The sequence below is a fragment of the Lissotriton helveticus genome, chromosome 7, assembly GCF_964261635.1.
Source record: "Lissotriton helveticus chromosome 7, aLisHel1.1, whole genome shotgun sequence".
Lineage (NCBI taxonomy): Eukaryota > Metazoa > Chordata > Amphibia > Caudata > Salamandridae > Lissotriton > Lissotriton helveticus.
Genome location: NC_136068.1, coordinates 1,707,445,923 through 1,707,462,613, shown reverse-complemented (window position 1 = coordinate 1,707,462,613; position 16,691 = coordinate 1,707,445,923). Strand labels below are relative to the sequence as shown.

General features: G+C 43.0%; 1 protein-coding gene across 1 annotated transcript in view; it reads left to right on the top strand.

Moving 5' to 3' along the window:
* Positions 1 to 16,691, top strand: part of LOC144770674 (IgGFc-binding protein-like) — a 334,107-nt gene that overhangs the window by 138,052 nt on the left and 179,364 nt on the right. The window contains exons 13-14 of the mRNA XM_078655389.1: positions 6,615 to 6,943; positions 14,183 to 14,756. Of these exons, the coding sequence (XP_078511515.1) occupies positions 6,615 to 6,943; positions 14,183 to 14,756 (903 nt within the window). The remainder of the gene's footprint in view (positions 1 to 6,614; positions 6,944 to 14,182; positions 14,757 to 16,691) is intronic.

Below are 16,691 nucleotides of genomic sequence, written 5' to 3'. Positions count from 1 at the left end.
ACTCACACCCAGTTACAGATCTGGTTGAATCCATCATCATTCTTTAGCTCACTTTGCCACCTCATTTCAGACCCAGCTGTCTGCAAATCAGTCTTGACCCTGTGAGTCATGGGAACAGTCCAGCCCGAACTGCACAGCCAGGTCTTCCCTGGACTGGTAACAAGCATCCTGGGACTAGTTTCTGGGTAGCACCCTTCATTAGCCAGGATAGCTAAAATCCAGTGGCAAAGTGAGCAAGGGACCCACATCTGGCCATTCCCTGCCAACTTAGGGCAAACAAACCAAACACAAGAAGAGGATGGATAGAGCGCTGAAACTTTTCAAACACTCAACCCCAGTCACAGATCTGTGTTGAATCCGTCATCATTCTTTAGCTCAATTCATCGCCTCAGCTTAGACCCAACTATATGCAAATCAGTCTTGACCCTGTGCCTCATGGAAACAGTCCAGCCTGAACTACCAAGCCAGAGACACCTAACATGAACTGGTTATCTCTTACCATTTGGAAATTACACTTATACAATGTAATAAGGGAACTCCAATGTTATCCTATGGGAGAAATAGATAGTGTACTAGTGAAAAATAAATGCTTGAGTTTTCACTAGTAGAACATTTAAAACTTAAAAGTGAGTACCCTGATTTTTAAATACATTGCACCCTGCCCTCCAGGCTGTCCTCGGCCCACCGTATTTGTGACGTTTATGTATAAAATTGAAAGTCTTGGCCTGGCAAAAGGTTTATTTTACCAGGTTGATAAGGCCAGTTTAAACTGCACACACACAGGCTGCAATAGCAGGTGTGAGAGTTGTTTAAAGGGTTACTTATGTTGGTGGCACAATCAGTTCGCCAGCTTTGCAGTAGTAGCATTGAATTTACAGGCCTGGGTCAGATGTACTGCCACTTTTAAATAGGGCAATTGGGGATACGTCAATGCTACCATGTCTTAAGGAGTGAGCATGGGCTTTTTATCACTGGTTAGCAGTGTAAAAGTGTGCTCATAGTCATAAGACCAGCAAAAACGAGATCATAAACAATGAAGGTGGAAGGTTGGAGGGAAGATCACCCCACGGCTGACAAGCCTATAAGAGGCAGAGCCAGGTCTAAAGGATGGATAGATACTTTTTACTTTCTGAATCCATTTAATAATAACAGTCTCCAATTTGTATTAGCGCTGCAAAGTTATTCTTTATACACTTCACATTCTTAGATGATACACAACTGTCCTCTCAAGTTTCCCTGGTTTGTCAATCTTCAGACATGTCCACTGTGTGCTCCAGTGTGAACTTCGTTCAATCTTGGGTTGTTGCAGTGTCAATGCAGGCAGCTTTACAGACAGAATTGTACAAGGTACTGCAAAGAGTGGTTGTTTGAGGAAGCAAGAAATGCAATTCCTCACATATATGAAATGGTTATATTTCAACTTGACTCTGTGCTTCGTGTTGACATGTTCTTTTGAAACTACTTAGCGACTTTTGAATCCTGATTTCGTATTGGTAGGGTTACTTTATCCGAATCTGTGTCTAGACCGTGGCTGCATGGACTATGTCTTGAGGGATTATACTCATGCCTTCCAAACCTGCATCCATGGTCGTCAATTCACCAAAATGCCAGGGGTAGCAGGAGGAACCTAACATGCCCTTTGACCTTCGCTTTCACTCACAGACGCATATTCACACATACACACATCTACGTACATATGCACACACATTCACTTATACATTCACTCCTGCAAGCATGAACAAAACATACATTTAAAATATTTTTTTAACTTACCTCATCTGTCCAGGAAAAGTAATTTTCCAGCTATTTGGTCTCCATTTGTATAACCCTAATAGTGAATAATGTAAGATTATTCACTATTAGTATAAAAAGATTGACAGAAAACACGGAGAGTTGGGAGCCAACCGATTTCCATAAGAACAAGCTGCCCCTGCATTCCTGGGACTGATTTCACCAACTCTGAAGCTAGGGGTCGCAAAGGCAGTTGAATTGAATTGAAGTTCTATTTATATAGCGCATGGCTACCCTGAGGCCTCCCAGCGCTGATTAATAGAGAGGCAGAAAAAAACAGAAGCCACAGTGCTATGGAGGCGTCTCGGACAGATGAGTTTTCAAGAGCTTCCGGAAGGCCAGAAGATTGTTGTTCTCTCGAAGGGCAAGGGGGAGAGAGTTCCAGATCTTAGTGGCATTAAACGAGAAGGAGCGTCCACCCCATCTCGCTCTTCGTATTTTCTTGGGGGTGGACAGGCATAAAGAACTGGAGCGCAGGATTCTGTGAGGAAGATAGAAGGTGACTAGAGGGTGCATCATAGCCGGACCAGTCTTCCAGATGGCTTTATGAGCCAGGCACATAGCCTTAAACCTAAACTGGCTGGAATGGGGAGCCAATGAAGATTCCTCAAGGCTGGTCTTGCAGTTTATTGATCGTAGATTGAGGGGCTCCAAGATATACGGCATTCCCATAGTCCAGGCGAGAGAGTATAAGGGCCTGTACCATAATTCTTCTTGCCTGGAATGGGAGAAGGGCAGTGCCAGGGTTTGCCAAGGGGGTCGCAGAAGCGACCCCTGGTGACCCCTATATTAGGTCCATGCATGCATCTCGTACCAGCAGGCCAAAGAGAGATTTGTAATGACGACCACAATCAGATGTATTCCGAGGAGATGGAGAAGCAGGAAGGGGGTAATGTACATTATTTGAGCCATGGGTTAAAAGATAAACTCATTTTAAAACGTTTTAAAAACTCTAGCTAGTGATTATTACTTTGAAAGAAAGGTATTACTGAACAGCACACATGTTATATGATGAAAAAAAGACGTACAAGAGACTCCTAAGGTTTTTGAGATATGAGTAAGACAGGTAAACAATAGAAGAAGATCATGGTGGTACCCTGCATAGATAATTCATCGAAAACATTTATTGAAATAGACTTGTTATTTCGCCCATGTGTTTTTGTTTTGAATGCACATCACTTGTGAGATGAATTTAAAAAGATACTTTTAGAAAGTATATACTTAATGTTTCAAAAATCACCCATGGAACGGTGGTTTATTATAATTAAATGGTTTAACCAGTTGGAGATGAGCTCACCAGCAGTGTTGGTGGCCAATCTAGTGTAATCTTCGGCTATCAGTTTATAGAGCGGATTGGCATAGACTCACTCAGTTGAAGCAATTTCCTGTTTACTTTAGAGAAAGGTAAGATTTGAAAGCCAACTGCTTATACCTTTAGCATCTAAACTTGAAAAATTGCAGAGAAGAAAAAAACACCAATTATTTGAACTTTATTTCAAGGCTTGCAAGTGACAAAGCTGATTGCTCTGTGAGCAAAAGAAGGAAAACGAAATAATATAATATCACGTTTATATATGATTCAATTTTACTGCCATGGCACACATTGCTAAACATTTGCTTACAATTCACTTTCATGTGTGACAATTTCACCCACTCCTGGCTTTAAAGGAAACTGTGCTTTGCATTCCGGGGCTTACTGTTGTCTGATCTCATTAGAGGCATTGACTGTCAGTGACAGCATACATAGCGATGATGGCTTAGAAGGCAGTGGACATTGCAGGTTTATTTCGGTCCTTGTTCTTATTATTTGAATTTGGGTAGTCACATCACCATTAGAGGACCACGAGAAAGCAAAAAGAACATGGGACTAAATACGCGTGAAATCGCACAACCTGAGGGTCGTGTATAGACCCCAACAACATACTGCCATAAAAACAGTCCAGTAACAGACCATTTTATAAAGAGTTGGGTCAGCATAGAGCAAAATATGCAAAATATACATGTTGCACTTTCTTTCTGAGTGACAAAAAAACTCTCTTTTGGGATAAGCTGAAGGAAACTTCAATACGTTGATGAGTTTGTCAAACTTCTAATCACACGAGAGGGCTATACATCTGGTCAATCTTAGCAGTAGCAACATATATACCCCCTGGAGGAAGGTTGATTCATTTTGGCTATGCAGTAAAGAAACAATAAAAATATGTATGATGTTTAATGTAGCAGTTTCTAAGCAGACTACTTCCAGAGGCTCATTGAAAGACTGAAATAGGCCAAAAGACCATTTGGACCAAACAATGATGGCTCTGGTCATTCCTAAGCACTTTTGAAGAAGGAGTCAAATGAAGCATGTTCCATTGTTAGTCTTTCCTGGTAAACACCCCTTACTACGCATCCGTCACCCAGCATGTTGTTACCACGCGGTCGTAACAACGACCGCGGTGTTACAACGCATACCATTACCCTGCAAGTCGTTACAACGACTTGCGGAGGTGGGAGAAGGTGTTGGATTTAAAATTCAACACCTTCCCTACTGTCCATACAGACTGGAGTTGGAATAGTAAATTATACTATTCCAACATCCAGCGCCCCCTCCACAAGTCGTATCATGACTTGCGGATAATGGTATGCGTTGTTACAACATGCGGGGTGGGGGAAAGTGGAAAAAAGAGGCATATTTGTCTTTCTCACTCTCCACCATGGATTTTGGCACAAAGTCCTAGCTACTAAAAGAGGTAACTAGGAATTTGTTCCAAAAAATACCTCCTCACGGGAGGCGTAAAGTTTGGGAAAAGGTTTTCTTTTGCCAATCTTCAAACTTTGTGTGTGCTGCACTGTACAGCACATATACAAAGTGGGAAAAGTTTAACTAAACATATGCATAGTGTTTTGTCCTGGAATTAAAGCGTACCCTTGCACTACCAAACATATGCTGTAACATCACTATGGTGCCAGGGTGTGTGCATTTGTGCAAAGCAGAAAAAGGGGTTCCTGCACAAGAGTAGAGAACCAGAACCACATCTAAGTTGATATGGTGCTTTTCTACACTTCCTTTCACAAAACACCCCAAAGAACAGAAACATTTGTTGCTGTGACGCATGAAAACTTAGTAGTCCATCCCGTAGCGTATTATGCAGGGTGACAATCATGATGGATTTGTATATGATGCTGCTGGATTCGAAGATGGTGTGAGCTGGCAAAAGGAGCCAATTAAGTTCCACCAGGAAGGAGTTGATGTGGTCATATTTCTTAAGGCTATGGATGAGATGCATTGCAGCATATAGGGTGGGCTCCAGGGTGCTAGTGCGGAGACCAAGAAGCTATAGAGTTTGATATCGGCATCAACCAGTTACAAGAATACAAGGGTTTTACCATCAGGGCTGAAGTTGCTTTCTGCTTGAAACAATTTCACTTCCTTTGGAAGATAGAGATGGAATTAGGTTGTCTCTGTTTTCATAGCAATATATTTCTTGAGGGCGAGCTTGATGTCCTGGGTGAATCCAAGTGACTATTTGCACAGGCTCACTAGTAGCATTTGATTTACAGACCCTGGGCCCACCATGTGCACTGTACTAGGGACTTAGCAGTAAATCAAATAGCTAATCATGAAAAGTCCAATCCATAACACAATCTATATTAGGAGAACTTGTACTTTAACACTGATCAGCAGTGAGAAAGTGTGCAGAGACACTAAACCAGCATAAACAGGAGATAAGAAAGCAAAAAGACATGGCAAACACGCCAAAAGATGCCTGATCTAACAAGAGGGGACTTTGAAATAGAGTTTTGTATTGTCACCTTATTGGTGAACTGTGATAGGGTTACTTGTGAGTAGAATTTTAAGGGGTTTGATGTAGAATTGAAAGTGAATACATTACAGCAGTTGAACATATCTATATTTTTGTTGTTTCCATAAAATGTATCTTATTCATTGTCACTTATTCAATTTGCTCAATGTATATGATTGCACTCTTTTTCACCTACATCCACAAATATCTCTAGCGCTTCGAGGCATTGTGGCTGTGGGCTGTGCTGTATGAAACTGAATAGAAATAAACAATATGTAGTAGTAGGTTTAACTTTTGCAGCCCTTTCAATGTTGGGGGTAGTCACTGTCCATGTTCACAACTGAAACACATTGAATATATCTTTAAAGTAGGTGACTAAGGGCCATATTATCAAGAACAGGCGATACAATTATCGCCATTTTATCGGCAGGTAACTGCCGCTAAAGTGGCGATAATGGCCTTGATAATATGTCCTTGTGAATTCCCATAGCAGCCCAGGTTCTGGTGTTAACCTGGGCTGCTATGGGAATTCACAAGGGCATATTATCAAGCCCATTATCGCCGCTTTAGCGACAGGTTCCTGCCGATAAAGCGTCGATAATTTTATCGCCTGTTCTTGATAATATGCCTCTAAGTGCTTCCACAGTGAGACTAACCAGACCAAACATTTATGAATGCCCAATGAATTCCATGTATTGTGAAAAGCCATCCTACACTTCACCTACCTCCCAGTCACAAACTTCTCACCACACTAGAGGGTTTTTCCCAGGTGAAAGTTCCATGTGCATGAATAAGTCCCTACATATGTGAATGCGAATCTTAGAGAGCACTGTCAGTTGTTTTTGTTCACTTACGTTTAATTTAAGTACGCTAATAGAGTTTGTGAATCAGCTCCATGGTGTCTGATATTGCAAAGCTAATAATTGCATTTTACACTGTTCACTGGTGGAGGGATAAGCAGAATAAAGGGAGTTGTAGGAGACAGAGGACAGGTAATTCCTTTACAAATGTTTACCATTTCCATCGCTTTTTTAACAGCCACCTGCAAGTATACGCATTGCGAGAAAAATTACATCTGCACAATGGCTGATGGGAAGCCAAAATGTGTTCCTGACACAGTCGTCACCTGCCAAGTCTACGGTGATCCCCACTTCATAACCTATGATGGACACAAGTATGAGATGCAGGGTACCTGCACCTACACCGTGGTCAAGTCATGTGAGACCAGAGGCCAACTCCCTTATTTCAACGTGGAGGCCAAGAATCAGAACAGAGGCAACAGACGAGTCTCATATGTTGATATGGTCAACGTACAGGCGCATGGGCAAAACATCACCATTTATGCCATGGAGCATGGCCACGTGAGGGTGAGTCCTATAGATCGTTCCCTTAGAATTGTAGGCCAGATGCATGTAAAAGGTGGATGCAAGCAGGGCAGGTGCTTCCTTAAGGCGAATGAGGGCAGCAGCTATAGTGTGACACCTACAGCCTCATTATTAGTGCCTGCCCTGGTATGGGTGTTTATTTGACTCCACCCCCCAATCTCCAATCCCTACCCCTCAAGAACATAATGATACTGGGGGTTCTTGTATCCCCCCCAGGATGTAGAATTAATGGGATTCAGGCTTGAATCCTGAGAATCTCCTGATTAATTAGCAATTAATGGCAATTTCAGGTTTGACTCTCCCAGTAACTCCACCTCCTCCTATGCGGTTTTCCCAATACATTTCTTCTGCATTCAAGCCGCTGAAATCTCTGGTAGGAGCATGACAGGTCTGTGGTGTTTCAGTGTTCCTCTAATTCACAACTAGGCTGGATACCAGTTTCATCTTAAATTTCAAGGCACACTTGATGAAGCCTAGAGGCAAATCACTACTTCTAGGGCCCTATGTAAAATGTCCTTCAGTTATTGCAATTCTTAAAATCACAGGGTTTGCATCAGCGTAAGGGCTTTATGCACTAAACCCACTGTGCAAGGCAAAAAAGTATATCTAACTCACAAATGAATGACAATTAAGAGGGGCCATAAAAGGAGCATCCCCTTCGAGCTGTGAATCGCAATGGTATGTATCAGTCGTTTGTGACCACAAGACTTCAAAGGAGGGGACACTACTTCCTTTATGAATTTGAGAGCTTATTTACAAGCCCTCTGCGCCACCGGAACATCATTTTTGTGACGTTCAGTGGCGCACAAGGCTTAGCCATATCTACAAGGCCACATAAAGCCACCCTGCATGGCTTTTCATGGCCTTGTAGATATGGATAAGGTAAAGAAGTGCAAGTCGCTGCCTTGCCTACTCTGCATGAAAGATGCGCTCTATGGGTGTTGCTGTGGGTGTTCCCACTCAACATCCATGGAATTTGACACTGCCCCAGAATACAACATCAGGTAAACCTAGCGAAGAGTCAAAACCTTGCACCTCTCTAGAACAGGCATAAAGAGGAGAAATGTTTATATTTCTCCTAATGTTTTCCTCTTTCCAGGTGTGCTGCAGAATTCAGCACATGTAGAAAGAGGAAAAATACTCTAGTGATTGTTTTTGTGCAGGAAGGTACTCCTTCCTGCACAATAGAATCTTGCCAACAACACAGACTCTCTTGCACCATGGTGATAGAGGAGCATGCGTTGGCGCACAGGTCCTAATTGTGCACCTGCCCTGGCTGAAAGGACAAGAATGTATCTTGTACATACGGTGCATTCCTGCCCTGTAAAATTTCTGTAGGGAAGTGCAGAAAAATGACTTGCGGTGCTGCCCTATGCCAATTCTTTGTAAATATGCCCCTTGGTGTGCAGCTGTGCCTGCTCCCCCTGATGTTTTCCTTTCCTCGTGTATTTTCTTTAAGGAAGACAGGCGCTTCCAAAAAAAAGTTTCTTATTTGAGAATACAAACACAAGGATGTAGGTCTGCTGTTCCTTTCAGACCACCTTTCTTGTGGCTCTATAGCAAGGCTCCCAAATATTGAACTGCCTAATTAACGTTCACTATGCAGCCCATTCTACAACCCCTTGTGACTAGACATTTATTAACATGACCTATCACCTCTCAAAATCAGGGCAAATTCGCAAAGAGTCTGTACAAAATTAGTGATCAATATTTGTGACTCCTCTCTTTGTACATCAGGTCCCAGATAAATAAAAAACATAGGGGCATATTTACAAGCCCCTAAAAACGTCACCGGAGAGCCACTTTTTTTGACACTCCAGCGCCATTTTACATATTTACAAGGCGGTGCTAAGCCACTTAGTGTAACTTAACACCACCTTGTAAATATGCCCCTTTCTTCCACAATCCTCTGTGGCAAAGGGGTGTGCAATGGGTATTGCCGTGGGCATACCACCTCAACACCCATTGCTATTTGACGCTGCCTCAGATGTACAATGCAGGCAGTCCCAGAAACAAGCTTCATGGAATATCAATTATTAGAATGGTTCAACAAGGAGAAATTGTTTCTTCTTGTTTTTTGCTTTTTACATGTGTGCTGCATTCTGCAGCAAACATAGAAGTTACAAATCACCATTATTGATTGTTTATGTGCAGGCAGATGAAAGTAGGATTTATAAAGAAATGAAAGCAGGATTTATAAAGCGCATGGCTGCCCGAGAGCGTCCCAGCGCAGATTTCCCTTCCTGCACATAAACAATTGTCCCTGCAGCGCGGGCACCCTTGTAACATGGCTTCACGGTCCCTGTGGGGCGCTAGGCAGTGTTTTTTGCATCAGCGCTAGGGGAAACACAGGGGTGCGCTGTATTCAGTGAATACAGTGCATCCCTCCGTTTTCAAAATGGAGCCTAGTGCTGGCAAATTTGGCGCAGCTCCGCGCTACGACATTTTCTCAGGAGTATGCCCCAGACTATTTTGCCTTTATTGTTGAAAATCCATGCACCCTTCCTGGACATAGGTGGACAGCATTCCCCATGAATTTCTAGAGCGGTGTCAGTCGCGGCTCCCATTAGACCATGTCTATGATTTGGTCAGAGCTGTTAACGGCGGTCCCGGTGGCCTCTGTGGCACGGGGATGAGGGGCCCAGACAGCCTAAGGCCTATGAATATCTACAAGAAATAGGAATGCCAGGGACCCCTGTGGAAACATCCCATCATTTTGCATCAGGCCACTCACTGGTTGTGGTGTTATTTTGTGTACCTGGTAAATCACTTACTGTGATGTCACTCCATGTGTCGTCAATGCACATTGTTTATGCTAATTAGCCACCAACTTATTTATTTATAGGAACTGTGACCTGCGTCTGGCAAAAAGAACCACTCTGACATCTTTAATATCATAAATCCCCTCCAACCAAAGAAGGAAAAAGAACAAGTGAATCACAGCTCTTTTTGTACTATAACATCATTCCTATCCTGTCCGCCTTACAGGAGCATCCACACAAAGCCCCCCATTCTTTACTACATTCCTAATAATAACCCCTGTAATTTGGATTCTAAACCAGATGGGCCTTATTTAGAGCACAGCCGAAGGGGATACTCTGTCCCAAACTTGATGTATGTATCGTCCACTATAATATAAGTGCACTATAGTCTACGGCACTTATTATTCTGTGGATGGGATGCCCCTTGTGTTTTGACTCAGTATCCCACCTGCCACACTCTAAAGAACGCTCTATGCCGCGTTTTCTAAATCCGCTGTACGTGATGCCAAAGAACATACCAGGCACTCACTACCCATGTATGAAACCTAACTCCCAGCATTTACATTACTTGAATAGCACTGCCACCATATTTAGCTCTATTACCAACCATACATTTCAAAAGCATAGGCAGTCACTGCACCAACTTAACGTAGTCCTTGTCACCTCCATTGTTTTTGGTATTGCTTTTTTCATTTATGTTTACTATTTTGAATTCTCGCCTCTTTTTGTGTTTGCGTGCCTGATTTACTGTATTCCTGTTCACGACTTTGTAAAGCGCTCTGATACCTTTGGGTCTAGCTAGCGCTATATAAAACTTATATAAATAATAAATAAATAGAATAAATGCAAATACCACAACCCTAACAACTCCATAATCTAACTGGTAACCACTTCTGTTAAAATCTCACAACACAGAGAGACTTTATCAACTTTGTGACCCAATTACTAACTCCTGCAACACAAAGTTCACAATGCGCACTTCCTTTATGAACTTTAAATCCTAACTGCTAACTCATGCGGCCCAAAGCACACAACACACAGTGCCTTTCTTAACTTAAGTGGAGAAGTGTGGCTCACTGGTTAGAGGAGGCAGACCTGGAAGCAGAGGTCAGCCCGGGACCAGGGTTCAATTCCCGGCTCGGTGGGGTCTTGAGTCCTAAAATGTCCATGGACTCGACAATTCTCGCTCCGGTGCCTACTCGATTCACGGGTTCACACTCTGCGACTCTGGGCAATAGCTTGCTTAATCTCCACAACGGCCCCTCGCGGCGGGATGCCTGGCTTTCACCTTGCGGATACCCTGCCGGGGTTATCTCACAGGGGAATACCAGGACGGGTTCCCTAAGCAAGCGCTTAGAAACCGCTTGGTGATTTGCGCTATATAAATTCCTGTACATTTACATTTACATTTAACTGTAATCCATTTACTAACTCCTGCAACAAAAAGTATACATCACACACAGCCTTTATGAGTTACCGAAGTTAACTGCTATCTCACCCTACCCAAAGCACACAACACCCACAACTTGTATCCACTCTAGTCTGATTACTAACTATTGCAACAAAAAGCACACAGCACACACAGACTTTATCAACTCTATTAACTACCTACCAACTCATGCAGACCAGAGGGCACCACACAAACTGTTTTTACCAACTCTATAATCTAATTACTAACTCCTGCAATCCAAAGTATACATCATACACATCCTTTATGAGTTACTGAAGTTAACTGCTATCTCAAACAGCCCAAAGCACACAACACACACAGCCTTTATGAGTCCCTCAAGTTAACTGCTATCTCATGCCGCCCAAAGCACATAACACACACAGCCTTTATCAACTCTAGAGTCTAATTACTAACTTCTGCAACAAAACGTACACAGCATAGACTAACGTTATCAATTCTATAACTAACTGCCAACTCATGCAGACCAACGCACACAACACACACTGCCTTTCTTAACATTGTAATCCAGTTACTAACTCCTCCAACAAACAGTCCATGCCACAAACACACTTTATCAACTCTATAAACTAACTGCCAACTCATAACGAACAGACCATACACCACAAACTGCTTTTATTAACTGTTTAATGTAATCACTTTGGATTGACTAATTCAATCCAAAGTGTACACCAAACACAGCCTTTATGAGTTCCTGAGAGAAATGGGCTTTACAACGCGGACTGAGCCACGTTTGCAGATTCCCTGCAAAAAAGTAACAATGCTTGGCTGAACCACAAAGTGGTTAAGGCAGATATCGGTCCACTGTCCAGTTGGGTGGGGAGAGGACGAGGAAGCGTCGGAACAGGAAGCTCTGGATGCAGACAGATAAGAGGGGCTGGGGATGGGTTTGGTCTTGATAGGTTTTAAGGGTGGAAATGTTAGTGCTCCGGGTGGGGGGATGGGATTGGGGTAGTTTTTGGAAGGGGGTCAGGGTTTTAGGGCTTAGGGCGAGGGGGGTAGGTTGGGTAGTTTTAAGGGCTGGTCCGGGTTTGGGGGGTAGTTTTTAAGGGTGGAGATCGATATTAGGGTTCAGGCGGAATGGTCAGGGCAGTCTTTTTAAAAAGGGTCAGGGTTTTAGGGCTCAGGGCGGCGGGAGAGTGGGGTAGTTTTGAGAGCTGGGGCCTAGTTGGGGGGGGAGATTTTGGAAGTGGGGTCGGTTTTAGAGCTCAGGACGGGGGGTTGGGGTTGTTTTTTTAAAGGAGTCAGGGTTTTTGGCTTCAGGGAAAGGGGTAGGAGTAGTTTTAAGTTCAGTGCGGGGGTATGTTTTAGTGCTCAGGGCAGGGGGGCCAGGGTCAGGAAAGTTTTTCATACCGGGCAGGGTTTTAGGCCTCAGGGAGGGCAATTGGTAGGTTTAAGGGCAGGGTGGGTCAGTTTCAGGGCTCAGGACAGAGGTGCGAGTTAGAGGTATAGGATTTTAGGGCTTAGAGCGGAAAGGGGGGTCGGGATAGTAGTAATTTACCTGTCATATCCATTTATCAAACATACCTTTACAATTAAATTTGTTGTGAAGGCATGCGTGGTTAAGACGCATTCGTTGTTGGGACCGCATTGTAGCAGCACTCGTGGTTCAGCCATTCATGCTTTTGTCATACATTCATTCCTGAAGTTATCTGCTATCTCATGCCACCCAAAGCACACAACATATCCAGCCTTTATCCACACAATAGTCTAATTACTAACTCCTACAACAAAAAGTACACAGCACAGGCAGACTTTATCAACTCTATAACTAACTGGCACCTCATACAGATCAAACCACAACACACATTGCTTTTTACTCACTCTGTTTTCTAATCACTAACTCCTGAGATTGAAAGTACACATAACACACAGCCTTTATGAGCTCCATAATGTCACTGCCAACTTCTGCTGCAAATATCACAAACAAACCACGTCCTCTTCAATACCCTAACACCCTTCCAACGCTTACTGACCATATTGCTGGGAAAACAAAGCACTTACCAGAACCATTCTCCAATTGGAAACTTCAGCAACCAACCACACCAATGAAATTCCACCATTACCAATAACATAGTCTCATTAGTAATCTCAGCAATGTATTGTAGAAAGTCTGTTCTGCCATTATCTTAAATACCATATTTCCATTAGTAAACCCAGCAGGCCTATACTATAAACTAAACAGCAATAGTATCAATACCACCAGTCCATTAATAACGCCAGCACCCTATAATACAAACTAAATATCACCAGAGCCAATACCATAATTCCATTAGTAACTCCAGCTGGCCACAGTGCAAAGAAAACAAGACTTATCTATGCAATATTACCATTTCTAATGTATGTAGTTTACAGGATAAATCTTCTTCTTTATTTACCTCCCAATGACTACTGCTTACTGAAGTAAGCATGGGTGGCTTCTTCCTTGCTATAACCTCATTTAAACAAAAACTGCATTCTACAGAGAAAAATAAGGATTGTCAATACCATAAGTAATTTTAGCAGTCCATAATACAAACAAACACAGACTTTTGCTTTGCAAGTCATGCATCAAGCTCTGTCCTTATCTGTAATATAAGCCCATGATTAGCCAGCGCAATGTTCATAAGGGAACAAACACTGATTTAAACTCCACTATACCCGCATTACGAAAAGAATACCCTCTTAATTACTACAACCACAATAATAACTATCACAGTCTGCAGAACTCACCAAACGCTGCCTTCTGATTTACCAAAACCCTACTTTTGTGAGCTTACACTTACTGATTGGAAGGGATTAGCTCACCCACAAAAAAATCAACATTTGACATCATATCAGTGGCTGATGTCCACATGTAGAGCACACACATTGCACCTGTTCAAATAGTGAAATCATGTGTAGTCTCCATCAAAGACTGTAAAGATATATCAACTTTGAGTGGTTTTAAGAAGTTAACAAGGACACTTTGATCAAATGCAACTAAGAACTCTTATTTCTTTCCTCGTAAAGGTGAATGGTATCAAATCAGGGCTGCCAATAACCCTAGCTGGAGGACAGATGTACATCTACAATGGTGGGGGTTATGCAGTAGTGGAGATAAACTCTGGCCCAAAGATCTACTTTGATTGGAAACACTACTTGCGGGTGGATTTGAAAAGCAGCTACACTGGTAGAGTGTGTGGCATGTGTGGGAATAACAACAAAGATCCAAACGATGATTTTGTCACTCCAGAGGGGACACAGGCAACGAGCATTGAAGAGTTTGCGAAAAGCTGGAAGGTGGAGGATGGTGATCTGACCTGCTGGCATGACTGCAGCGGCCAATGCAAGGTCTGCCCACCAAATCTCTCGGAGACGTACAAGACAGAATCCTTCTGTGGATTGCTAGCCAAAGCAACCGATGGGCCCTTCAGCCAGTGCCATGCAAAGATTGACCCACAGGGTTATTTGGACAACTGCATATATGACGTTTGCCTGAATAATGGAGCCAAACAAGCAGCCTGTCAGAGCTTGAAGGTGTATGCAGACACATGTCAGAAAGCTGGAGTTACAATTGGTGATTGGAGAAAAGAAGCCCACTGTCGTAAGTGTACCACCATCTTTATAACAAGTTAATCAATCATGGTGGACAAATGTATAAGAGATAGGATGTTAGCTCCAGGGTTCTTTTGTTAGACATATAAAGCTTATGAATAAATACTAATGGTCTTTACAGAACGAAATCATACATCTTGTGGCAGATATCGTACCAATCAAAGCCCTCTTTCATCTTTTCTCTTTCTGGGGGAGCTATTCTTTTCCACAAAGTGTTTTCTTAATAAATTACAGACTGGGCAAAGAGATGTGGCTTCTCTGAATCCAACTAACGATTGATTGGCAGTGTTTGAGGTTAAACACTGTCATGTGGGATCCAGCTGGAACACCAAGTGACTCCTTTTGTCAAATTGACTCTCAAGATGTAGCACTGGGGGACAACAGGCAAGTCTTACCCTAAGAGGGGAGAGTAGGTTTGGAATTCTTACTCTAAGAGGGGGGAGTAAGTTTTGGAACTCTTGATCTGAGAGGGGGGAGTATATTTGGTACTCTTGATCTGAGAGGGGGGAGTAGGTTTGGAACTCTTACTCTAAGAGGGGGGAGCAGGTTTTGAATTTGTGCTCTAAGAAAGGGGAGTAGGTTTGGAACTCTTGCTTTAAGAGGGGGGAGTAGGTTTGGAACTCTTACTCTAAGAGGGAGGAGTAGGTTTGGAACTCTTGCTCTAAGAGGGGGGAGCAGGTTTGGAACGTTGTGCTCTAAAAAGGGGGAGTAGGTTAGGAACTTTTACTCTAGGAGGGGATAGCAGGTTTGGAACTCTTGCTCTAAGAGGGGGGAGTAGGTTTGGAACTCATGCTCTAAGAGGGGGTAATAGGTTTGGAACACTTACTCTAAGAGGGGGTAATAGGTTTGGAACTCTTGCTCTAAGAGGGGGGAGTAGGTTTGGAACGTGTGCTCTAAGAAGGGGGAGTAGGTTTGGAACTCTTACTTTAAGACCGGGTAGTAGGTTTGGAACTCTTGCTCTCAGAGGGAGGAGTAGGTTTGGAACTCTTGCTCTAAGAAGGGGGAGTAGGTTTGGAACTCTTACTCTAAGAAGGGGGCAGGTTTGGAACTCTTACTCTAAGAGGGGAAAGTAGATTTGGAACCCTTACTCTAGGAGGGGCAAGGACGTTTGGAATTCTTACTCTAAAAGGGGGGAGTAGATTTGGAAACTTTACTCTAAGAGGCACAAGTAGTTTTGGAACTGTTACTCTAAGTGGCGGAGTAGGTTTGGAACTCAGATGATACAAGACAATGAATCTCAAAACTGAAGATGCTAGACAGAATGTTATAAGTGCATCAAGTACACTATGGACTGTCCGACCTTTATCCTAGTTTCTTAGTGGTTCCCACTAGCTTTGGCCGCAGGCTAGTATTTTAAAATCAAAGAGACTCAACATTAAAAGGTGAATTGGGACTCCCAACGCAGAGTAACATAGAGGGTCTGATCATCAAATAGGGATAAGTTCTAGAGTTAAAGTTCTAGCGTCCACTTAATGGGGATCAGATGGGCAATGACTGAGGGTACTGAACGTTGTTCCCAGCGGAACTAGTTACAGCTCCTACTGCTCTCCAATATCACAGCTCAAGCATGGCGCTGTGGGTGCTGGACATGGGCTTAGCACACAAAAGTTGGACTACTTTGGGTTGAAATATTAGGTAGCCTGGTAAAGCATATTGGGTGGTGGTATACCCAAAGCAACCTGAAGCAACCATTGGTCGACATACGTAGGTGGGAAGTTAGATTTACCATCTTCGGTTCTGGCCAACAGGGCTGCAATCTCCTCACTGCTCCTAGGCATCTCATTTCTTTGAGACACTGTGGTTTCCCTCTGTTGACACCAGCACTTTTCTAACAAAAACGAACTTTTATTTGATTTTTCCATCATTAATTGATAATTTCACATCAGTGTACCACAATTAAACAGCAAGAGGTATTGCATTTACA